Below are 23368 nucleotides of genomic sequence, written 5' to 3' on the forward strand. Positions count from 1 at the left end.
GGGGCCTGCCGGAGGGGGCGGGGCCAGAGTGAGGGGCGGGGCCTCTCTGGGAGCCGGCGCGGGTCCTTCCAGGAGCGCGGGACGGGCAGGCGCGGCTCCGAGCGCGGGCTTGCGGCCCCTTTGGAGGCCGACGGGGTGCCTCGGGATGGCTGGCCCGAGTTTGCCGGGAAGGCGCGGCTGAGCGCGGGGCGGAGCCGGGGGAACGGGGCGGGGCCGGCGGCGTGTACTTAAGCCACCCGTTTTCTTGGCCGCCGTCCGGCCATGGCTTTCAGGCGCATCTCGTCGGCGCTGCGCTCCGGCACCCCGTGCCGCGTCCCGCTGTCCACGGCGCCGGCCACCCGCGAGCAGCCCGCCGCGGCTCCAAGGGTCGCGCAGGGGCGCGGGGCCAAGGAAGTCACGCGGCCGCCGCTGCCCCCCGTGGACTTCGGCAACACGCAGGAGGCGTACCGCAGCCGTCGCAGCTGGGAGCTGGCGCGCAACCTGCTGGTGCTCCGCCTGTGCGCTTCGCCCGCGCTGCTGAAGCACCACGAGCAGGTGCGCGGTGGGCACGGTGGGGGCGGGCAGGTGCGCAGGGGTGCGGGCCGGCGCCCCGCGGGTTCCTCCGTGAGTCCCGGGAAGTGGGACCGGTAGCCTCGGAGTCAGGAAGGGAGGCGTTTCCTGCGCTCCTAAACTTTCGAGCTCATTGGTTTTGAGCCTCATAAACTTTCCTATATGTTCTCTGCTGCCTGTTACAATCGAAAACCAACGTATCCTTTAGGCTCTAGTTCGCTCCTAGAACTTGAGCGTGAAGCGTTGTTCATGTTGCCTTCGGGGAAGTCTGGTTTGAAGCCCTCTAAGGGATGGACTCATTGCCTGGATCCCCGAGTTCTCAGAAGCTGTGACCCAGGGGTTCCCCAGACAGGGCCACTCTGGACGGACAGCTTTGGCGAATAAATGGGAAGCCGGGCAGACATCCAACTTTGAAAACGTTAACATGGCAACTTTGAAACTCTCTGCGCTCAGGGGAAGTAAAGAAGCAGAACACATATTAGCACCGTTCAGGCTTAGAGAGATGTTAATTATTTCATGGCAATCCTGAGCCGAGTCAGGAAAAAAGACTCTCTTCTCTGTCCTGGGTGTTCTTTGCTCCCTGAGACTGTGCTTAGGGGTGGAGGGTGGGTCCCCAGCGGGCACCTAGCTTTCCTTGGGGTTCCAGAAGAGGTGAAACTGCTGCTGGGAAGGTGGGGAAGAGGTCACCCCATCGGGAAGACTGAGCCCGCACAGGTGCTGGCGCAGCCCCCTCTGGGAGCTTTGAAGCTGCATTCAGAACGGAGCACTAAATGGTGAGGCCCGGGGGGTCCAAACTGGACAGGGGAAAGGTCTAAACTAGACAGAGGGAGCCTCTGTGAACCTCTCCATGTTTTTGGTGGACAGTGATGTCCCCGGTAAAGTCATGGCTGCAGACACTCCTGGCTAGCCAGGGAGGAGGACCAGGAGGGACACTTGGGATCAGGGGAGTGGATGGGGTGGGGAGAGACAGTGATGCCATTTATTAGAGGAGCTCAAGCATTTGCAGGAGGGAGGTGAAGGCTGCGGGGGACAGAGATGACGAGGGGAGGACGAGGCCACGACAGATGGGGTCTGTGAAAGGCAAAGACAGGCCCCTGGCTACAGAGGTGGAGAGTCAGGGGGCTGTGAGGCAGATGAGGATTGGGGGTGATAAAAGCTGTCTCTGGGAAGACAGGCAGCACATTCCTGGAGCCAGGACTGCCGCCTCTGGTGAGCCCAGACCCGCGCCACCACCCTGGCTTTAAAGCCAGTGGAAGAGCCCGCAGAGCCACGGGTGGCTGCTGTCCAGTGCTGGAGAGGGACTGTGCTGGGGTGTCGGGAGCAGTGCTGACTTCCCCTGGTGTCCATCAAACGTGTGAGGTGCCCTGCATGCCCCCACTGAGCCCATTCTACCACGGCCCTTGCTCCTATCCCACGGGAGGCCATGGCCATGACCCCAGTCTGGAGGAATGGGCCGCAGTCCAGACCTGCTCCCTCCCTGACCTCTGGCCTTCGGGAGATCCGCTGAGTTGGGTGGTTCTGGGCCAAACCTACTGGGGTAGTGGGGGAGGGGTCAGGCCTGCTCCCTGGGAGGGCATCAGCCCTTAGGAGCCAGGCTGCATCATCATTGGGACGTAGTGGGGGGCATGCATGTGCCAGAAGATGACCCTTTGGGAGTATTTAGAACATGCAAGTCTTTCCTTGGTTAGGACTGGTGCGGGGCGGGGGTGCTAGTGGGGGCCGGACACAGACAGGGTGGGCAGTGGGGGCACCGAGGACAGGAGCAGAAAGAGGGAGCACCTTCACCATTCCACGTCCTCTGACTTTCATTGCAAAAGTGGGCACATGAGTGCCCAGAGCATCTCTGAACCCACAAGCCACTTGCAGACGCAGATGGTGGGGGTTGCCCTGGGCTTGTAGCATGTCATCCAGGGCACACCTGATGGCGCCAAGAAGGTTTCAGAGCTTTACATGGGACTTGGCTGCAGGTACCTGCCAGGCCCCGCCGCCTTTGACAGGCCTCCTTTTGCCAAGGTGAGCAAGCGGGTGACCCTGTTAGGTGACCAGGGTGGGAAGTCCTTCCCTTGGGGTGCAGGAGGTCAGCACCAAGCCGTGTGGAGGTCACCAGCCCACAGCACCAGGGCCAGTGGCAGCAGTGGCTGTCCTCACGCCCACTGGCACAGGAACCGCATTGCGTCAAAGGCCTCACACAGCTGGACTTGTTGATTGTGGCCAGGAGCAAGATGGTCTGCAGCCTGCAGGGCTGGGAGCCCCCTTCTGCACATGTTATAATACGTGGAACATCAGTAGAACCCTGCTTTTCAGAGCCGAGTGATGGTCTGCAGGCCCCAGTTCTGCCCTCTTCACACTGGGGTAATGTTGACGAGGTTCTGGGCCTGTCATTGCCCCCCCACCCAGGACCAGGAGGATGCTTCAGTGCTCCAGCCCCCAGGTTTCCCAGGTTCTGGAGCGAGGTGGGGGCATGTAGAGTGCGTATGTCTGGTGTTGGCACTCATGTTTGCCATTTCTAATCCTTCCTGTAAACATGAGATGTAATAAGGCAGGAAGCCGAAGATGCTGCCAGGTAACCGTCATCCTAGGCCACCACACCAGGTACATGTGATTGGAAAGTGTGATTCGAGTACAGCTGCCTTTAGGCTGGTGGGGTTCAGGGATGAGGGGTTTGATTCTCAGCCTATTGCTTTGATTAGAAATAGCTTCCAGGGGCTGGAGCAATAGCACAATGGGTAGGGCATTTGCCTTGCACACAGCCAACCCGGGTTTGATTCCCAGTGTCCCATATGGTCCCCCAGCACCACCAGGAGTAATTCCTGAGTGCGGAGCTAGCAATAACCCCTGTGCATCCCTGTGCATCTCTAGGTGTGACCCAAAAAGCAAAAAAAAAAAAAAAAAAAAAAGCTTCCAGACAGTTGGAGAGACAGTCAGGGGAAAAGGCACTTGCCTTGACTACAGCCAACCTGGGTGTTATCCCTTGCACATCACATATGGGTCCTGAGACCCACAAGGAATGATCCCTGAGCACAGAGCCAGGAGCAAACTCTGAGCACAACCGGGTGTGCCCTCCTCCAAAAGCAAACAAATAGAACTCCAAAAAAAAAAAAGAAAGAAAAAAATCTGAAATTCTGATCCCAAATCTGATTCTAAATTCTGATCCACCTCATACCCCTCAAAAAAAAAAATAGTGGAGGGGCCAGAGTGATTGTGTAGTTGGTAGTGCATTTGCCTTACATGTGACTGACCTGAGTTCAATCCCTAGCATCCCATATGGTTCCCTGAGCACCACCAGGAGTGTTTCTTGAGTGCAGAGCCAGGAGGAATACCCTGAGCATCGCTGTGTATGGCCCCCAAACCAAAGCAAGCAAGCAAGAAAGCCAAAAAAAAGTGGTGGAAGGGGGGCTACTCTCTATCAATTCTCAGATTTTTCCTGTCTTGGGGCAGGATTGGGGGAGAGTGGACATAGAAATTTCCAGGCAGGCGTACATGTCCCCTCTTGGCCTTAGAGGACTCTGGTTGTCCTCATTCCTCTTGTCCTGGCTGTCCCCACTCGGGGAGCCCTGGCACTGTTCTCCTCCCTGGATCTGAATTAGCAGACCCCAAGGGCAGCCAGCCCTTGACCCCTCCTGAATCACTTCCCGGAGTTCCCTGCGCCTTCCATTGGGCTCCCTGCTAGGATGGGAGCACTTGGTCTATTTTGTTTGGCCAAGAGCCGGGCCAATGCATGCGCGCCCATCCCTGCCAATTCTAGGTGGTCTTCTGGCTCACAGATAGACCCTGGAGCTCTCTGCGCTCTGCCGGTGTTCACGTGTTCAGCAGCCCACAGAGGGCCGGCCCCAGGCCAAGCACCATTTTAGGGACTTGGAAAAATTTTTCGAGACGTTGCAGAATCCAGGCACTTGCCTTCTAGCAAGTTCCTCCTAATCCTCCTCTTGGGCCAGGTAACCGCTGAGGTGTGCAGCCAGAGGCAGTGAGGCACGTCCCCCTGCTGCCTCCCGAGATCCCTGTCATGCCAGCCTTTTGCTTCCTGTTGGCGCAGGAGTACAGAGGCGCAGTGGCAGGACAAGCTTGTGCCCGCCCCTTGTGGGTGATTGACAGTTGCTGCGAGGGACGCAGCCGCTGCCTCGGGTGACTTCCCTCATAAAATCAGGACCCTGAGACACTTGTGATCCTGGGAAGAATGGGTCAAGGCCCTGGGTTGGAATGGAGGGGCAGGGTGAATGCTGGGCACAGGGGAAGTCAGGCCCAGTCTTTGTCTTTCAGCTGCTCAACCTGGCCAGGAAACTTCTGGGGCAAAGGCTCTTTGACAAGCTGATGAAGATGACCTTCTACGGGCAGTTTGTGGCGGGCGAAGACCAGGAATCCATCAGGCCTCTGATCCAGCACAATCGGACCTTCGGTGTGGGCTCCATCCTGGACTACGGGGTGGAGGAGGACCTGAGCTCGGAGGAGGCAGAGCGCCAGGAGCTGGAGTAAGACCTTCTCCGGGCATCTCGTGGTCACCCCGGAACCCCCTGAGGCTGCAGGGGAGAGCCGGGCCAGCCTGCAAGGCAGCAGTTGTCCTGGGCTTGGTGGCAGGGAGGGGGCGTGTCACTCTGGACTCTCAGGGAAGGCCTGGGGGGTGTGGAAGAAGTGGTCAGGTCAGCCTTGGCCCACGGGGCCCAACACCTGGCTTGGTACAGCCTGCAAGCCCAGAGAGCGTTCTATGTTTTATTTTGCCTTGGGGGTGGTGGATGGTTTCGACCACACCCAGCAGTGCCTGGGGGCTACTCCCAGTTCTGTGCTTGGGCAGTCACTTCCAGTAGTGCCTAGAGGACCATGTGGCGCTGCGTCTCGAACCCGGGTGCCCTGCAGGCAAGGCATGCACCCGCGCCCCGTTGAGCTTTTTCTGGCCCCGTTTCTGCCTTTCCAAATCCAAACAGGCATCAGGTGTGGTGATTCATGGGAATGATATGGGATGCCACAAGATTCATTCTGCAGCAGTGGAATGCAGAGGTTGTGTTGTGCCCCCGAGCTGTTTGCAGCAAACTTTGGTGCACCCTGATGTCCGGCACTCTGGCTCACTCTGCTGAAGCACTGCTTTTTTTTTTTTTAATGATTTTTTTTTTTTTGTTTTTGTTTTGCTTTTTGGGTTATACCCGGGGATGCTCAAGGGTTACTCCTGGCTCTGCACTCAGGAATGACTCCTGGCGGTGCTCCGGGGACCATATGAGATGCTGGGAATCGAACCCGGGTCAGCCGTGTGCAAGGCAAATGTCCTCTCCACTGTGCTATTGCTCTGGCCCCAGCATTGCTTTCTGTGGGTGACTGCGGACCCGCTGGACAATCCCACCATCTCACCATTTCAGAAGGGAACTCTGCAGGCCTGGGAGACGGTGTGTGTGTGTGTGTTTGTGTGTGTGTGTGTGTGTGTGTGTGTGTGTGTGTGTGTGAGAGAGAGAGAGAGAGAGAGAGAGAGAGAGAGAGAGAGAGAGCCCGGGATGTCTCTGCCCCATTTAGCCCCCTGCTGTAGGACCTGTTTTCTGGGCCCGGAATGTGGACACAGGTGCTGTCTCCTTAACCCACCGGCCCTCACATAGGCAGAGCTAGAGGAGGAGTCCACACTGCTTCTGGGGCGTGGCCTTAGGAGAGGCCCAGGCGAGACCAGCTCTTTCTTTGTAAGATGCCCAGCTTCCGTGCTGGCACCCTGCGGGCAGGACTAATGTTGGTATTGGGGCCCTGAGTCCCACCGCATTGGTGCCCGTCCCACGTGGGGTATGGACAGGCCTGTGGGGAGCCCGGCCTCTGGCCCAAGGTAGACAATTTGCTCAGGCCCAGGCGGGGGCAGGGAAGGTGTCACATGAGCCTCCTGGCCTGGGAACAGAATGTCCCGGCTCTGTGTCTGAGCCAGCGGCAGCCAATTGGCCCAGAAAGCCCGGCCCCTGCCTCGCGATTTGCAGGGCTGAAGGCGGGGTTGTCTGTATTCCCGGTGGGGCTGTAAGCCAGGCCTTGGGGGAAGGGGCTCTCGCTGAGGTGCCTTGAATCACTAAGGCGCAGCCTCCCTTTGCTCTGGGTGAGGGCTGGGGCTTCCTCCCAGTGGTATTGTTTCTCCCACACGCCCTCCCCCCAGCCCCTGCCCCTCCTTGCACCTCCTCCCCGCCCCCCTCGCTGAGCTACACTTCCTTGTGCCCTTGATCCTGTACCTCTCAGCCTTTGTATCCCCTCGCCCCGAGCTCTGGTCCCGGAGCTGCAGGTCCTCCCTGTCCATGAGGATGGCCCCTGTGCAGGGCTGGCAGCAGGGGGCAAGGAGGCCCACCCAGCTCCATTGCCAAGTGGCCTTGTTCCTTTGGAGGGACCGAGGGGGTCCAGCTATGCTGCATGATGTTGTCTGGCCGGGAGTGACTCACTGCAGTCCCCACGTAGGGAGGGGAGGGGACACACCACTGCTCCAGAGGAAGACCACGGGCTGTGGAGGCCATGGGTGGTGCCAGCCTGCTCTGGGCATAACCCGAGAGTCTCAGAGATGGCTGGGGTGTCTGTGTGTGTAGGACAGGCCTCTGGACAGTGAGGGGGACCCTTGGCACCTCTGGAGGGACCCAGACCCCCCCCCCCCACCGGAAGCAGGGTTATAGGCCAGAGAAAGGAGTCACGTGAAGAGGTGGGGGTGGTGTTCCTCAGGACACTTGGTAGAGGGCAGAGGCTGGAGCTGACCCCTAGGGGCCCCCTCACAGGCTGAGAGCACTGGGGACTAGGAAGGAGGATGGGGGCTCCTTCCAGAGGATGGGCTGGGGACAGTGTGGCTGCAGTGTGTCTCTCCTGCCTGGGCTGTCGCGTAGTCAGGGCTGCGCTGCTTCCTCTGCTGACCCCCTGGACTCTCGCGCCTGTCCTCCTGCTGGTGGCCATGCGTGTGTTTGCCTGTGCCCAGGTGCTTGTATGTGCGCATGTTTGTGTGGGCCCCTGTGTTTGCGTGCATGTGTTTGCCTGTGCCCGTGTATTGCCTGTGCATGTCTGTGTGCTTGAGTGAGCCTCTCCCTTTACTCATGGTGATGTAACGCCCATTTTGCGGGGCACTGCTCTGACAAGTTCGTGGCCATGCAGCTAGCTGGCTCCACTGCTGGCCTATTTCTTTTTTTGGGTGGTATGTTGGGGGGGTGTTGGGGGTCTCAGTGCTCAGGGGTTGCTTACAGCAGTGCTCAGGGAGCATGAAGGATCCGCTGCATGCAAGACAAGTGCCTTAATGCCTGCACTGCCCTTCGGCCACATATCGGACCCATTTCTTAGTGCCCAGGAGACTGGGCGTTCGAAATGACTTTCCTGCAGCCGAGTCTGCCGAGAGCAAGTAGAGGCACAGACTTGCTTCCCTGCACCCCTGGGGCTTGGCTGAGTTGTTTTTGTGAGGGAAGGTGTTGGGCCCATACCCAGTGGTACTCAGCGACAACTCCTGGTGATGCTCAGGAGAACGTGCAGTGCCAGGGATGAAACTCGGGGTTCCTGCGTGCAAAGCGTATGCTCCAGCCCTGTGAGCCACGCAGGAGGCCTGAGGGGAGGGCAGTGGTGGGAATCCTGAGGGAGCCTCATGTGACCAGCCCGGGCCTTCTGGGACCATGCCAGTGGATGGAAGGAACCTCCTCAGAAGTAGACTAATTGTCTGGAAAAGCTCACCCAGAAAGAAAGAGGGGGATCGTTCCGCAGTGCGCCCCTTCCTGCCCCCGAGCATCAGGGCTCTGAGGCCCGGCTCCTCTTGGTGGGTGGCTTTTATCTGGCTGTCCCTGGTCCAGGGCTGGGGAGCCTTCCCTCTCTGCCCCGGAATGGATTCTTCCTTGTACCGCGGAGTCAGATGCTGCTCTGTGGGGTGCGTCAGTGCCTGGTCCTCAGAGCAGTGGTCACCTGCCCCAGCTCCTGTTCTTGCGTGCAGAGCCCTGGCCCCTTCTGCAGGGACTTCAGGTCCTGAACGGGGTGTTCTGGCTCAAAGTCCCCAGATAGAAGCCCAGGGTTACACAGGGTCAGAGCTCAGAAGGGGCCCCCAGGAGGGCCACGGGGCCCCCAGACTTGTTCCAGGCCCTGGAGGTCAACATGCCACTCCTTGATCCAGCCTGAAGCCTTGGGCCTGGATCAGTCTCGGGCTTCCTGCTCTCACATTTGCCCTGAGTGACCGTGGGGTAAGGATGGAATTCTTTTCTCTGTGGGATGCAGGCTGGGCGCTTGGACGGCCCTCCCCTTCAGGGGAGCTAGGGTTTTTTCCAGTCTTCAACCTCTGCCTCCTTGAAGAGAACAGGCTTGGCTAGCACAGCCCAAGGCGGCCTTGTGCCGGAACTCCATTGCTGGTGCTCACCCCTTGAAAGTCAATATTCAGCAGGCAGGGCGGGTGCAAGTAGGCCCCGGAAATGGCCCAAAGGGCTGGAGCACCTTGCCTGTGGGAACCAGGATTGGATCCTGCATTGTATGTTTCCCTCCCTGGGAGTGGCCGCCTGTACAGCCAGACTTGCCCCCGCAAAAGACAAGGCCCAAGGAAAAAAGGGCTTATTCACGTTCTGCACACCGGAAAAGGTGGCAGACAGGAAGCAGTCTTGCGTGCCTGGTCACAGGAAGTAGGAGTAATGTTCATGGCAGTCCATTTGGGGAAGGGGGAGGGGTTGCAGATAGTTGTGCCCCCAATAAATTATCTATGCCCCCAATAAATTCTGTGTGTGTGTGTGTGTGTGTGTGTGTGTGTATAAATTCCTGAGGCATGGGCCTTCTTATCTGCCACCAGATGCAAAGGTTGCTGTGTAAAGCTTGCACCTATCCTTACCTGAGGCTTTTGGGGAAAGACAAGATAAGAACAGCTGTCCTGGACTGGAATGACAGCACAGTGGGTAGGGCATTTGCCTTGCATGTGGCTGACCTGGGTTCCTCCCCAGCACCACGTGTGGTCCTCTGAGCCTGCCAAGAAGGCAAGAGTGAGCCTGGAGTAGAGCCAGGAGTAAGCCCTGAGCACCGCCAGGTGTGCCTACCCCCCTTCCCCCCCCAAAAAAAAAATAGAACAACTGTGTCCCTTTTACTTTTGAGTCCTCTCTACATTTCTTTTTCTTTTGCTTTTTTGGGTCACACTCAGCATTGCACAGGGGTTACTCCTGGCTCATGCACTCAGGAATCACTCCTGGCGGTGCTCAGGGGACCACATGGGAGACTGGGAATCGAACCCGGGCCAGCTGCTTGCAAGGCAAATGCCCTACTGCTGTGTTATCGCTCCAGCCTCCCTCTCTACATTTCTCTGGGGCTGGTTTGGCAGGGCCCTGACCCTCCTCCTATTCCTGCCTGCAGGTCCTCTACCTCTGTGGTGGAGAAGGAAGGATGTGGTGAGTTACCCCGGGGTGCAGGGGAGTCCCCCATTGTTGTGATCCCACACTGCCGGGGCGGGCCTGGGAGGGCTGGTCCCTCAGCTGGGGCTGGTCTGGATGCTGCCTTCTTGGCCGGGGTTCAGCACCTGACCAGGGCTTCCCCAGGGAGGGGAGGAGGCTGGCAAGAGTTAGGGGAGCAGGCTGGGGAGTGGGGAGAAATAGGGGGAGCCCGGACCCGGGAGAAGTGGGGTCACGGGGCTATTGCAGGCAGAACAGGAGCCTGTTTTCCTAGAGCCCTCCGAACTAACTGGGCCGACAGCCCCTCACTCAGAAACAAAGTCAAACTGGCCTGTAAGCGAGCAAGCGGCCCCCACCCGTGGCACCCAAGGCAACTGCTGCGCTCCCCCAGCCCCACCCATGGTTTCAGCGGCCTCTGGGAAACTGGCACAGTCGTGCTCAGTGGGTAGCTGCCTCCGCAGGCACCAGTAAGCGGGAGAAGCAGTACCAGGCCCACCGCACCTTCGGGGACCGCCGGGATGGCGTCATCAGCGCCCGCACCTACTTCTACGCCAACGAAGCCAAGTGTGACAGCCACATGGAGATCTTCCTGCGCTGCATCGAGGCCTCCGGTGAGGCACCCCACCCCCAAGCCCAGCCCTGGCCTGTGGGGATGCTGGTGGGGGCCTGGGGGCCGTGAATATGGGGCTGGAGCCACACCCACACGCAGCCCCCTCCCCAGGGCCTGCCGAGCACCAGGTGGCTGCAGGAGGATGCGAGAAGGCCAGCGTGGCTGAGTGTCCCAGACAGGGCCCCACTCCTCTCCCTAGCCCTGCCCCTGCCCCTGCCTCCGTGGTGACCGCCCCAGGGGTCTCGGTGCAGTCCTGAGGGATGTTCCTTTCCGGGGAGCAGGCCCCAGCCCCCTGAACACTTGAGGGTGTGGGAGTGGGTGGAAGTGGGGAGTCCAGGGTGGCCGGACAGTCACTCTGCTCGTCTGGGACAGTGGCGGGCGGCCCTTCCAGAAGCCAGTGGAGAGAGCCAGTGGGGGCCCAGAGCCTTCTGTCCCAGCTCACTGTCCACCTCAGGGTTCTGGTCCCAGAGCCCATGGGCAGCTGGTGGCTGCTGGCCTGAGAGGCAGGGACTGAGAGGCCATCAGGGCTGTGCAGGGACAGGCAGGTGGCCCCCTGGCTGTGGACCCAGGTGGCAAACACCGTCTGTGCTGCAGGGCGTGCAGGGCATGTAGGCGCAGGTGGGCCATGGGCAGGGGCTGTGGCCTACAGGGTGCAGAGTCGGAGCTGCCCTGTGTGGCCTCTCACGGCTCTTTCTGTGGTTTCTGACAGCCGGGGCCAGTGACGACGGCTTTTCGGCCATTAAGCTCACTGCACTGGGGAGGCCCCAGTTTCTGGTAAGTACTGGAACCTGAGAGAGAGAGAGAGAGAGAGAGAGAGAGAGAGAGAGAGAGAGAGAGAGAGAGAAATAAGTCGGGACTGCCATGAGCAGGAATGGCAAAATCTGGGCTGCCCCCTCTAGGCTGGGTCTCGGGCACACGGGCGAAGGGGCGAGGGGGGTCCCCCAGGGGGAGTGGAGAGCTGGGCGTTCTCCTCCCCCAGTGCTGAGACCTGTCTGCAGCTGCAGTTCTCAGATGTGCTGACCAAGTGGAGACGGTTCTTCCACCAAATGGCCGCGGAGCAGGGCAAGGCGGGGCTGGCCGCCAAGGACAAGAGGCTGGAGGTGGCCGCACTGCAGGTGGGGCCCTTCCCGGAGGATGGGGGGGGCGAGTGGTGTTCTCTCAGGGCCTGCAGCCCACTCCCCAGTGGCTGGGCTGGACAGGGAAAGAACCCGAACCATGGAGCCGAGACTGAGGAGGGCAGTGGGAGGGCTGACCAGTACTGGCCCCAGGAACCCCGCAGGGGGCAGCAGACAGCAGGGCACAGACCTTCCTGCGGTAGAAACAGAACCATCAGGGTAGTGACCTTGGTTCACATACACGGCAGGAGATCCCCTGAGCATCACCAGGGGATGTCCCGAGCACAGAGCCAGGAATAGCCCTTGGGCACCACAAAGAAAGACCAGAACAACAACCAGAAAGAAAAGAAAAAAGGAAAACCCCAACCAAAAGAACAAACCCATAGAGGTGTCCTTATGTTGTCAAAGCAGCAGAAAGCAGCAGGGCGTTGAGGGGGGCTGCGGGGGGTGGGGGGGACGTGGCTGACATTGGGTTGACTGTGGTGCCACTGTTTTCTCCATGTGCCGCCCCAGGAAAGTGTGGCGAAGATGGGCATTGCCTCCAGGGCGGAGATTGAGAAGTGGTTCACCGTGGAGACTCTGGGTGTGTCCGGGTAAGAGCCGTCCCCGCTCCGCCCCCATCCCTGCTGTCCCTGAACCTTATCCAGCCCCACTCCTGGCGCGTGGGGGCCTCGGTGACCTGGTCCCTGAGATGCCCAGAGCGGCCATCGGTGGAGGCCGTGAGCCGGGACCTGAGCCAGAGTCGGCTGTCGGAGGAAGTGTCCTGAGCCCACAGGGCTGCTTCCAGAATCATCCATGGGGGGTGGGGAGCACTACCACGAAGGCAGGTGCCAGTGCAAGTGACTCAGCCTGCTGAAGCCTCAGGCCTCACGCGGGCTCCTCCCTGACAGGGCCCTGCTTGTGCTCCGGTTCCCGCTTTGAAAGAGGGCCAAGAGGTTCTTTTGACGATTATTTCTTTTTCCTCCTTTTTTCTTTGCTTTTTGCGTCACACCCGGTGATGCACAGGGGTTACTCCTGGCTCTGCACTTAGGAGTTACTCCTGGCAGTGCTCAAGGGACCATATGGGATGCTGGGAATCGCACCCGGGTCGGCCAGGTGCAAGGCAAACGTCCTCCCCACTGTGCTATCGCTCCAGCCCCTTGATGATTATTTCTTGCCTTGCTTCGCTTTCCCCGTCCTTGTGGCCAGACCAGGGTGGTGGCCCTTTCGCTGTCGTCCCATTTCCTGGCCTAGGTGTCCACACGCCCTTCAGTGCCGCTCGCTCGCTGGGGGAGTCACACCCCTTTGCCTGGCTGTGGGGTTCCCAGAAACCCTGGCTGCTCCAGGGCTGCTGGGTTCGTGCTGGGGCAAGTGCAGCTGCCCTGGGAGCACTTAGCTGCTGGGCGTCCTCGCCCTCCCTCCTCTCCTCTGACAGGGACTCGCAGGCAGGGGTGCAGGGCTGGACCGGTAGCTTCTCCTGTAGGAAACAGGCTGGCTTGGGGTCTGGGGTCTGGTAACTGTCTCCCACAGCACCCTGGACCTGCTGGACTGGAGCAGCCTCATCGACAGCAGGACTGAACTTTCCAAACACCTGGTGGTGCCCAACATGCAGGTGAGGCCTCTTGACCCTGGACTCCAGCTCAGCAGGAGGTGGGGCAGGGCTGCAGCTGTGGTGGCCCAGGTCCCTGTCATCGGCCCCATGAGCCCCCTGGATCAGGGAAGAACCCGCTCCTACCTGCTCCTACCTGCCCCGCGGAGTTGACTGAGCCTGCAGGAGGGAGCCCCCGCTTCCCTCCTCTGTCCTTGCAGGCTGGCTCACCCCATACGTCTGGCCTGAAGGTGGACTTGCTTGGGGTTCCCGTGCAGTTCCCCCAGACCAGAGAGGTCCCATCAGCTAGCAGGGTGCTGGGTTGGGGGGCGCTGGCATTTGACCAGGGCTCCCCCTGCTCCTTAGGAATGAACCCCCTGCTGGAGGCCACAGCTTGAGCTGAGAAGTGATTGGTCTCCCACCAATGCCTCATTCCTCAAGCCCTACCCACCCGCTGGGGACCCAGGGGGGAGGGGCCAGGAGGGGAAGGAAGTGTGAGGGGGGATGCCAGGGTAGGGAGAGTGTGTTTGTTTGGTTAGGGTGAGTGTCCGAAGGCCAGTGGGGGTCTCCCTGCTGCCCATGCTGCAGGGTGAGTGTTGGGGTCCTGCTGCTTGCTCACCATGCACAAAGGGCTGGGGCACATGGTCCCCCAAGCACCTGCCAAGGGGGGCCCCAGCACTAGGGGGTGTGGTTCCTGCCCCCCAAGAGAAAGAACAGAATGCAAGCGTCTTCCTGAGCCCAGGGGCTGATTTCGGGGTGCAGGTCACACCTGTCCACGGGGGCACGCTGGCTTTCTAGGGGCCCCTTCCCTGTGTGCCCGGGGCAGGCACGGAAACAGGGTGAAGAGGGCCCTGACTGCGGCTGTCCTCCCAGACGGGCCAGCTGGAGCCCCTGTTGTCCTGCTTCACCGACGAGGAGGAGCGGCAGATGACGCGGATGCTGCAGAGGATGGATGTCCTGGCCAAGGTCTCGGACCCTCGGGGGCGCCCAGTGTGGGGGATGGGGCAGGGGAGGCGGTGCCTGACACCCCCCAGCCTCTGACGAAGCCGCTCCCCCTCCCGCCCCTCCCAGAAAGCCAACGAGGTGGGCGTACGGCTGATGGTGGATGCGGAGCAGACGTACTTCCAGCCGGCCATCAGCCGCCTGACCCTGGAGATGCAGCGCAAGTTCAACAAGGCCAAACCGCTCATCTTCAACACGTACCAGTGCTACCTCAAGGTGGGCGCCCCCTCGGCGTCCACCCTCCCCCACCCACATCCTCACGCACGATGGGATCTCCTGCCTGCTTGTAGGATGTCCCCCCTCCCCCACGAGCTCATGAGAGTCTGGGGCTCTGCTTACTAAGTACTTACCCAGAGTATGGCACAGACCTTGGGGGGCCCAGGAGCACCCCTAGCCCCAGCCTGGGCCGAATGTGAGGGGGTGGGGACCCAGGCACGGGGAGGGCCACAGCACGTGCTCCGCCCCCCCACAAGGCTGTCCCCACTGACTGACACCAGAGGATCTTCCCCAGATCCACTTGACCCACAGGCGGGCATGGGATACCGTCCTCAGTCACTGCTGTTGGCCCCCGTGTCCCAAACTGAGTGCACCTGGGGAGATGGGGGTCTTCCTGGTGGACAACGGACCTTGGCCCTGACCCCACAGGAGACCTACGACAATGTCACCCTGGACTTGGAGCTGGCGCGCCGTGAGGACTGGTGTTTCGGGGCCAAGCTGGTGCGGGGCGCGTACATGGCCCAGGAACGCGCCCGCGCTGCAGAGATTGGCTACGAGGACCCCATCAACCCCACCTATGAGGCCACCAATGCCATGTACCACAGGTGCGTCTGCTGTGGGCTTCCTGGGCAGGGAGTGAGAGGCGGGGTGAGGCTGCCGGGGGTGACCCCCACAGCACGGAGGTTTCAGGAGAGTTCTGTGGGCTGGAGGCCTCTGCCCTGTTTGCTTTCTCTGAAAACATCAGGGTGGTTTTCTTTTTTCTTTCTTTGGCTTTTTGAGTCACACCCAGCGATGCTCAGGGGTTACTCCTGGCTCTGCACTCAGGAATTACTCCTGGCAGTGCTTGGGGGACCATATGGGTTGCTGGGGACCAAGCCCAGGTCGGCCTCGTGCATGGCAAATGCCCTACCCGCTGTACTGTCCTCCAGCCCCTAGGTGGTTTTCATCTGGGGGTTTGGGGACCACACCCAGGGGCTGCTCATGGCTCGATGTTTGGAGGGCAGTGCGGCGCTGGGGATGAGATGTGGGCCTTCCCTGGTGCAGCGTGAGCTCCAGCCTTTTGAGCTATGTCCCCAGCCCCTATGGTGGGCATTCACTTAATACATTGGGGAGAGGGCACACCTAGTAAGCATAAGCCCAGGGCTTACTGTTGGCTCTGCTCAAGGATTACTTCTGGTCGGGCTTGGGAGGCCATATGGGGTGCTGGGGATCTAACCCTGCTTGGGTGAGAGGAAGGCAAGCGCCTACCTGCTGCACTGTCACTCCGGTCCCCGTGGTGGATTTTTAAACGTCTTGTATTGAAACAAGTCTCCTGGGCAGAAAGGAACTGGCCCCGCCCCCAGGCATTCCCCTGGCACTTGGGACGAGCCTGTGCTGAGCTGTTGTCCCCACCGCATCCTATCCACTAGCCCTTGAATTCACCCCCAGGTGCTCAGCTCTCTGCATGTACTTTTGTGCCTGCCGCATCCCACCCCCCTCTTATCTTGCTGATCTTTTTTTATTTTTTGCTTTTTGGGTCACACCCAGCAATGCACAGGGGTACTTCTGGCTCGGCACTCAGGAATTACCCCTGGTGGTGCTCAGAGAACCCTATGGGATGCTGGGAATCGAACCCGGGTCGCCCGCGTGCAAGGCAAATGCCCTACCCGCTGTGCTATCGCTCCAGCCCCTATCTTGCTGACCTTGAGTGTGGACAATCTCCTTTTTCTGAGATTGTGAAGGTTGCAAAATCAGAGAGCCTTAAAGTCCCTTCCTGGCCTTCCGCTCCTCCCGGGTGGCACCTGCTTTCTGTACCTCTGTGCTGTGTACTTGGCATGCTGGTGCTTGCCGACCCCCCCCTTCCCAGCCGGGCCGAGGTCTCCCCCACATAGCTGGGTCTGAGGTCCCCGCGGGCACCAGCAGGCAGAGCTGCCCCTGCCTCTAACCCTCTGACCCTCTGGTGCTACCCTAGACATGAGAAATGCCCACGTCCACATGCCTATCTCACAAGCATTTGCTGCCTGCCAGATGTCACTGCGGTGACCCTGGCACAGTCTGGCCTGTCTGGTACCCAGGGGGAGGCCTCAGCTGTCCTAGAGCTGCTGGGTGTCCCTGAGAGACTGCTGCCGAGTGCACCCAGGGGTCCACACCAGGAGGCGTGCAGCATCCTGCTCGGCCTGCGGCGTGAGGAGGGTCACTTCCCACTGGTCCTGCGGCCACCTCGGGCTCACGGGCCTCTCCGCAGGTGCCTCAACTATGTCCTGGAGGAGGTGAAGCACAGCGGCCGGGCTGAGGTGATGGTGGCCTCCCACAACGAGGACTCGGTGCGCTTCACGCTGCGCAGGTAGGTGCCCGGCCGGGAACACACACACCTGGTGGTGTGGTGGGCGTCTGGGGGACCAGGCGGGAGCTGGTGCTGCCCCCGGGCCGGGCTGGCCCCCCACGAGTGCCGGGGAGCAGGAAGGCTATTTGTAGTTACTCTGGCTCTTTAAAAGGAATGCCTGACTTATTAAGAACTGCAGTACAAGAAAAATAAATAAACCTCATTAGGTGACTTAAATAGCTTCCTGAAATGCAAAATGCGCAAATACAGTGTGAAAGCTCCCACGTGTCACCTTATTACTCCACACTCTCAGCCCCGTGTGTGGCGGGGTCCTGAGGTGAGCCTCCTCGGAGAGGACGAGGTGCGGCCGGTCAGCTGCCAGGCTCCCCGCGATCGCCGAGCTCCGTCGCCCTCCTACCCTCACCCTGCACTGCCTCCTCCGCGGACCCCCCGCTTCCCGGGAGCAGAGCGGGAAAGCGAGGAGAGCTGCTGCTGTTCGGGCAGGGCCTCAGGTGCCCCTGCTGGAGTGGGGTGGGACAGGGCTCAACGCACGACTCTGCTGGACTCTGTTGAGCAGGACGGTCGCCCGCGTCTCTCCTGGGGCGGGAGCCCTCAACCCAGAGATACGACACACTTGGCAATTTTTTTTTTCCTTTGAGCCCCTTTCGGCTGTGCTCAGGGCTTACACTTGGCAAGCTCCGGAGACCATGTGGGGTGCCCAAGCTGGGCCGGGCATGTGCAAGGCAAGCCGCTGTCTTTCTGTCCTGCCTCTCTGGCCCTAAACTCGGGGGATTTTTGCTACGTTCTGCGGCAGGGAGAGGTCAGAGCAGCACTCATGGAATCATGAGCCACATTTGTAACTGGGAACTTTCCAGGGGCCACACTGAAAAGGGAAGTTCCACAATTTCTGTAACATCTCAATTAGCCCAGAATGTCTCGAACGGTGCCACTCAAACCAACGTTCAGAAAACCGCGGCCACCGCCATTGCTTCCTGCTGCCTCTTCTGATCTCTTGCATGCGTGGCCCCTTGGGCTCCTGTTTAGACATCTTGCCCTTATTGGTGGTAGTGGAGTGGGACAGAGCAGCCAAGGGATGGGAGGACAAGAGGCCGGTGGGTGGACATCAAAGCAGAGGGGCTGAGGAGGGTGGCGGGAGGGCAGAGGGCCCCGGGGAAGGCTGCCAGGTGGGTCTCCCGCTGGCCTGGGGAAGGAGGCGGGTGGGAGGTCAGGCTGAAGGGGTGGGCCTGGGCAGTGCCCCGGCAAGGAGCAACTTTGGGCCTAAGTGGGAGAGCAGGCAGAGCCTGTCCCCTCCGCCAGAGGATGGAGATGGAGTTGGGGGCAGTTGGGAGCGGGAGAGGGTCACGCACGGCCTTGTCCACTGGCAGGATGGAGGAGCTGGGCCTGCACCCTGCAGACCGCCAGGTGTACTTTGGACAGCTGCTGGGCATGTGTGACCAGATCAGCTTCCCACTGGGTGAGTGGCCTCCCTGCGGGCGGGCCGGGGTGGGCGCTGGGGCCCGGGTCTCACTGCCTTTGCCCCGCGCGCAGGCCAGGCCGGCTTCCCCGTGTACAAGTACGTGCCGTATGGCCCCGTGATGGAGGTGCTGCCCTACCTGTCGCGCCGCGCCCTGGAGAACAGCGGCCTCATGAAGGGCGCCCAGCGGGAGCGGCAGCTGCTGTGGCAGGAGCTCACTCGGCGGGCCCGCACCGGAGACCTCTTCCACCGGCCGGCCTAAGGCACAGGCGGCCACTGCGTCCACTGCCAGGCTCTGCCTGCTCAGGGCCGGGGGAGGGCGGTTCCCAGGGGCCATGCCACAGTGTTAGCCACACCCCCACCTCAGACTCAGACCAGATGGAAGTGGGGCCCCCTCGTACCTGCCCGAAGCGTTGCCGTCTCAGGAACGGCTTCGAACAGGTGGGCCTGACCCGTCGCTGCCCGCCCCACTTCCCTGGACCTGAAGGACGATTTCACCAGCGCCCGCTGACACCCACTGCCACCCCCACTGGCGGGGTCTGTGGCCAGGCTGAGGAAGCATTCTTGCTTAATAAACCACTACTCTGCAGCTCCGGGTCTTCAAGTGCATGGAACCCGAATTCCTTTCTGTGTGAGGGTCAGCAGCTGAGTGTGCAGCTGGGGTAGCCACTGTTTCAGGCCTTATTAGAGTCCCCTTCAGGCTGTATCCTCTACCCTGCCATGCAGAGTGCTGGACATCCCGCCCCTCCCCCATATCTGGGGTGACATCAGTGGAGACAGGATGTGGGCACCCCGGGTCTCTTCCTTAGACCCTCTCGATGTTCACTCAGCCACTCACCCCACTGCCCGGGTCACCCACAAGGGCACCCCCTGCTGAATGCAACTCCCCCGCCCCCCAGGAAGACTTCTCTGAGGCACCGTCTGCTGGTTGCTCTGTAGGTCAGGGCTAGTGGGCAAGGTCCCAGCTGGGCCCTGGACATACACACAGTCACGCATGCAGGCCACACCGAGCATCTTTATTCTCCCGGTATGTAGGGCGTGGACCCGCGAAATTCTCCCCCTGCCAAGGCAGGGCCTAAGCCTGGCTGAGGTCGAGATGTGCTGGAGGAGTGAGAATGTGCTAGAACCTTCAGCACCCGGTCTGAGGCAGCTGGGGCTGGTCTCCCCTTCACTAAACTGTCCGTGCACTTGTTCACAGAAACCCAGACGAAGGTGGGTGTGTGGCAGGCACAGCCCCAATCCACATGGTTTCTCCTGGGGTGGGGGGATGACGGGAGCCCTCCTGCAGGCAGCTGGGAGCTGGCGGCCAGATACATGAAGACTTGCTCCGTGCTGTGTCTGCCGCAAGCCTGTGCTCCCGCCATACGGGAGGCAGGTGCTAGAGAGGCCCATACACTACAGGGCGGCCTTCCCCGCCTGGCAGCCCCTCTGCTGCAGCTTCCGGATGAGCTCCAACAGGTTCATCTGCAGCGTCAGTTCCTGGGTGCAGAGGGGCTGCTGAGAGGGCCACAGTGCCCTGCAGATGCCTGGCACTAAGGCCTGGAACAAGCACCAACAAGCCACCCCCGGGGCTAACTTCCCTGAAGCTGGTGGAAACCCACCCAGAAGGAGTCAAAGTGGGTGTGCCCGGCCAGCAGGGAGAAGAGTGGACAGTCCCCTAAACTAAGCACAGGCTGAAACCTTCCCGAATTCCCAAAGGCTCTCTGACGTCCTCCCCACCTCCGGATGGAACCAGGGCTCTGGGGCTCCCGTGTCACCTGGACGGTCCCTGGCACTGACCTGTGGATTGGTGGTCACATAGAAGCCAGCCACCCCAGCCTTCTCCAGTGTGCTCTGCTGGTCTGCCACCTTCCGGTCCAGCTCCAGGACAATCTTCTGGTCCATGGCCCGTTGTTCCTCACGGATCCTGTGCTCCACTGCCTGCCCCCAGATGCACGAAGGAGGTGGTGTGAACACTAAGGGGTCATTGGGGCTCAGCACCAATGCCACACCTCTGCCCCCATTAATGTGTCAGACTCAACCTTCTGGTCTACCAACTAGCCAGCCCCTCCGAGCTTCCCAGTGGCTCAAGTGCTGAGGTCACTGCTGGTGCCCGGATGCACCTCTGGCATTCCTGCGGGCAGCTCTGCTCTCAGCTCTCCCTCCAGGTCCCCTTTGCTGCGGTTGCTCCTGGCACTGCTGATAGCTGGTGACCACCAGAAGCTGTGCCAGACAGGCCCCACCTTGGCTTGCTCTCAGGCTGGCCACCAGCTCTGGACCCATGTCAGTCTGCTTCCACATCCCTGCTTCCTGCTGCCAGGGGGACCCTGGTTACATGGCCATCGGCACCCAGGCTTCTGGCTTATCCGAGGGCTTCCCAACTGTCATCGCAAATGTCAAGGTCACAGTGGTCCCTCCCTGGCCCTTCCCGTGAAGAGCCAGTCTTGGAGAGCAGATGGAGGGGAAGGGGGCTCACTCAGGCCTCCACTACCCCACAGGCCAGACCCGGTATATCTGACCCCTCCCATGAAGAGCCACATGCCAGGTCTCACCCCTGGACCCAGTGTGCTGCACCCCTACCTCCAGCTCTCGCTGCTGCGCCGCCTGCAGCACAGGCATGTTGTGGGGCCGGCAGGTCTGCTGGGCTTCCTGGTGCTTCTGCCGCAGCGCCTGCCTGAGCACTGGGGACCAGACCACAGAGGCTGTGAGCAGAGGGCGCAGGGAGCACCTGTTCCCCCACTCTGAAGGAGGTGCAGCCCCTCCTGAAGTCCCCGCCCGACCCAGAGCCCTACACAGAAGCTAGAAGCCTGGCGAGTTCAGGAGCTGGGGGTGGAAGCCGGGTCAGCAAGGGCCTTCCCCACTGTACTATCTCCCTGGCCCCTGTGCAGTCCTATTCAGCCTTGCAGGCAGAGGACCCAGGCTGACCCCCAGGGATGCCTGGAGTCTTCTGGGGCTGTCACAAAGGGGAGGGTTGTCACTGGCCTCTAGTGGCCGAAGCCAGGAATAACGCTGCTAAACAAAGCCCCAGCTATGTCCCCAGGCTATGTCCTGGCACGGGGCCAAGGGTGACGGGGTACTCACCCGTGGTCTTTAGGAATGGGGTGGGGGCACATGGTGAGTCCCAGACCGCTGCACAGAGTTAGGGCTAGAAAGCCTTGCTATCTGGCTATCCTCTCAACTTCTCTGAATGCTTGATCATTTTTTAAAAATACAGTCGGGGAAAGTGATGTGGGACATCTGGCAGGGCAGCGGGTTTTCCAGCACACCTGCAGGAAGGCTGCTGAGAGGAAAGGCCTGGGAGCGGCGACGCTCGCGAAGCTTGACTGCTACAATATGTGGCTCAAGCGGGAAAGAGCTCAGGTCCGAAAGGGGGCGTGGGAACCGATCGGCCGTGCAGCCGCCACTCAGGTCTCCGCAGACCGAGAAAGGAACCGGGCCGTCCAGGGCAAGAGTCGACACACCGCCCGGGAACCCCTGGGGCACGGCCACCGCCAGGCCGCGCCTAGGGGCTGAGCAAGCACCTGGGCCGGCCTGCCCGGGCCCGGGGGCAGCGGTACTGCCGAGCGCGGAGTTTCGGGGTGTGGGGTGGCCAGGATCGGCGCAACTGACAGGAGGAGCGCGACCCGAGGGCGCCCCGGAACGGCGCCGTTGAGAGCCGCGCAGTTTCAGGCTGCTCTGCCGAGTCGCGCCCAGGGAAGGGCGGGCCCGCCCCCGGCCCCCCAGGGGCGGTGGGTGACGACCCCCGGAGGAAGGGCGCCCGCCGTCCCGCCCCCCGCGCACCTCGGTGCTCGTTCTGCAGCCGCAGGCGCTGGTTGTACAGGCTCTTCTCGGTGAGGTGCTGGATCTCCAGCAGCCCCTGCACGATCTCGAACACGGTGCCGTCGAGGAGCGCCAGGGCCAGGTCGCTGAGCGTGGTGTAGGACAGGCGCTGCTGGAAGGAGCTGCGGGCGGGCGGGCGGCGGGGTGAGCGTGGGAGGCAGCCGCCGCGGCCCGCCCGCCCCGGCCCCGCCGCCCGCACCTGGGCAGCTCCTTCACCAGGCTCTGCAGCGCCGACAGCAGCTGGTAGTGCCGCTCCTGCTGCCGGGTCCCGTCCGCCGCCTCCTCGAAGGCAGCGCCGTAGCGATCCATGGCGGGACCCTCCGGCGTCCGCCCCGAGCGCGCCGCCCCCCGCTCCCCTCCGCGACGGTCCCGGCTCGGCGCGCCCGGCCCCGCCCCCGGCGTGACGATATTTCCGGTTCCGGCGGGCGGGGCCCCAGCCAGTCTCCGGACCCCTCCCGGGAGGGCCTGTCCGGGAACCTTCACTTCGTCCACGCCGCGTCTCTAGGCGAGAGGAAGACGCGGTCCAGGGGGAGCCGGAGTGATGGGACCGTGTGTAGGGCGTTTGCCCTGGTGGTTCCCCGAGCAGCACCAGGATTATTCCTGAGCTCAGCCAGGAATGATCCCTGAGCATCGCAGGGTGTTACCCCCACCCCAGGGTCCTCCCAACAAAAACAAAAACGCACTCCAGTGCCTCATCTCAACTTTGTTAACTGTAGCTCTGTTCTGCCGATTTTCATCGACTTGCTCGAGCGGGCACCAGTAACGTCTCCATTGTGAGATGTCTTGTTACTGTTTTTGGCATATAGAATAGGCCACGGGGAGCTTGCCAGGCCCTGCTACGCGGGCAGAATTCTCGGTAGCCTGCGGGGCTCTCTCCGAGAGGGACGGAAGAATCGAACCCAGGTTGCCCGCTTGCAAAGCAAACGCCCTACCTGCTGTGCTGTCTAACTTTGAGAATAAATTCCTTCGACTACAAAATGCATCCTTCTCTCTCTCTCTCTCTCTATCTCTCTCTCTCTCTCTCTTTCTTTATTTACACAGGCTGCACCCTGCGGTTCTGGAGTGCTCGGGAGGAGATTGTGCAGTGATTGATTCTGACCCTTCCCTGTGCAGAGCAGGAACAAAAAAGTGACCTATCCTTGGCTTTTCTTCCAGTTGTTTCCCATCCACAGACAGCCCTCATTCTGTTCCCTGTGTTTAATAATGGTTTATAACTCTACAGCTTTTTTTTTTTCTTTTTGGGTCACACCTGGCAATGCTCAGGGATCACTCCTAGCTCTGCACTCGGGAATCACTTCTGGCGGTGCTCAGGGGAACCATATGGGAGGTTGGGAATCGAACCCAGGTGGGCCACATGCAAGGCTAACTCCCTACCTGCTGTGCTACCTCTCCAGACCCTCTACAGGTTTTAATGATAGGAGTGG

At 60.9% G+C, this 23368-nt stretch overlaps 2 protein-coding genes across 2 annotated transcripts; one reads left to right on the forward strand and one right to left on the reverse strand.

Moving 5' to 3' along the window:
• Window positions 1-223: 223 nt before the first annotated feature.
• On the forward strand, window positions 224-18687 carry PRODH (proline dehydrogenase 1). The gene is made up of 14 exons (XM_056120532.1): window positions 224-534; window positions 4807-5015; window positions 9826-9860; window positions 10322-10471; window positions 11180-11244; window positions 11469-11585; window positions 12099-12178; window positions 13095-13176; window positions 14026-14118; window positions 14224-14370; window positions 14800-14975; window positions 16595-16693; window positions 18058-18146; window positions 18221-18687. Exons 1-14 carry the CDS (start codon window positions 262-264, stop codon window positions 18406-18408), a joined length of 1803 nt encoding a protein of 600 aa, XP_055976507.1. The 5' UTR covers window positions 224-261; the 3' UTR covers window positions 18409-18687.
• Window positions 18688-19156: 469 nt separating this feature from the next.
• LOC130029725 (protein DGCR6) lies at window positions 19157-22296 on the reverse strand. Its single transcript, XM_056120748.1, has 5 exons — window positions 22144-22296; window positions 21906-22066; window positions 20706-20806; window positions 19926-20066; window positions 19157-19625 (listed from the first exon to the last, which is right to left on the reverse strand). Exons 1-5 carry the CDS (start codon window positions 22251-22253, stop codon window positions 19542-19544), a joined length of 597 nt encoding a protein of 198 aa, XP_055976723.1. The 5' UTR covers window positions 22254-22296; the 3' UTR covers window positions 19157-19541.
• Window positions 22297-23368: the final 1072 nt, after the last annotated feature.

Source organism: Sorex fumeus, unplaced genomic scaffold, assembly GCF_029834395.1.
Source record: "Sorex fumeus unplaced genomic scaffold, SorFum_2.1 ptg000043l, whole genome shotgun sequence".
Taxonomy (NCBI): Eukaryota; Metazoa; Chordata; class Mammalia; order Eulipotyphla; family Soricidae; genus Sorex; species Sorex fumeus.

Bases quoted from the DNA above. Each gene is read 5' to 3' on its own strand.
- PRODH (XM_056120532.1), top strand. From the start codon at position 262: ATGGCTTTCAGGCGCATCTCGTCGGCGCTGCGCTCCGGCACCCCGTGC. The intron at 11,245-11,468 runs GTAAGTACTGGA...ACCTGTCTGCAG, and splicing joins TGGGGAGGCCCCAGTTTCTG to CTGCAGTTCTCAGATGTGCT. The intron at 11,586-12,098 runs GTGGGGCCCTTC...GTGCCGCCCCAG, and splicing joins TGGAGGTGGCCGCACTGCAG to GAAAGTGTGGCGAAGATGGG.
- LOC130029725 (XM_056120748.1), bottom strand. From the start codon at position 22,253: ATGGATCGCTACGGCGCTGCCTTCGAGGAGGCGGCGGACGGGACCCGG. The intron at 22,067-22,143 runs GTGCGGGCGGCG...GCCCGCCCGCAG, and splicing joins CTGGTGAAGGAGCTGCCCAG to CTCCTTCCAGCAGCGCCTGT. The intron at 19,626-19,925 runs GTCAGTGCCAGG...CTCTGCACCCAG, and splicing joins ATGTGACCACCAATCCACAG to GAACTGACGCTGCAGATGAA.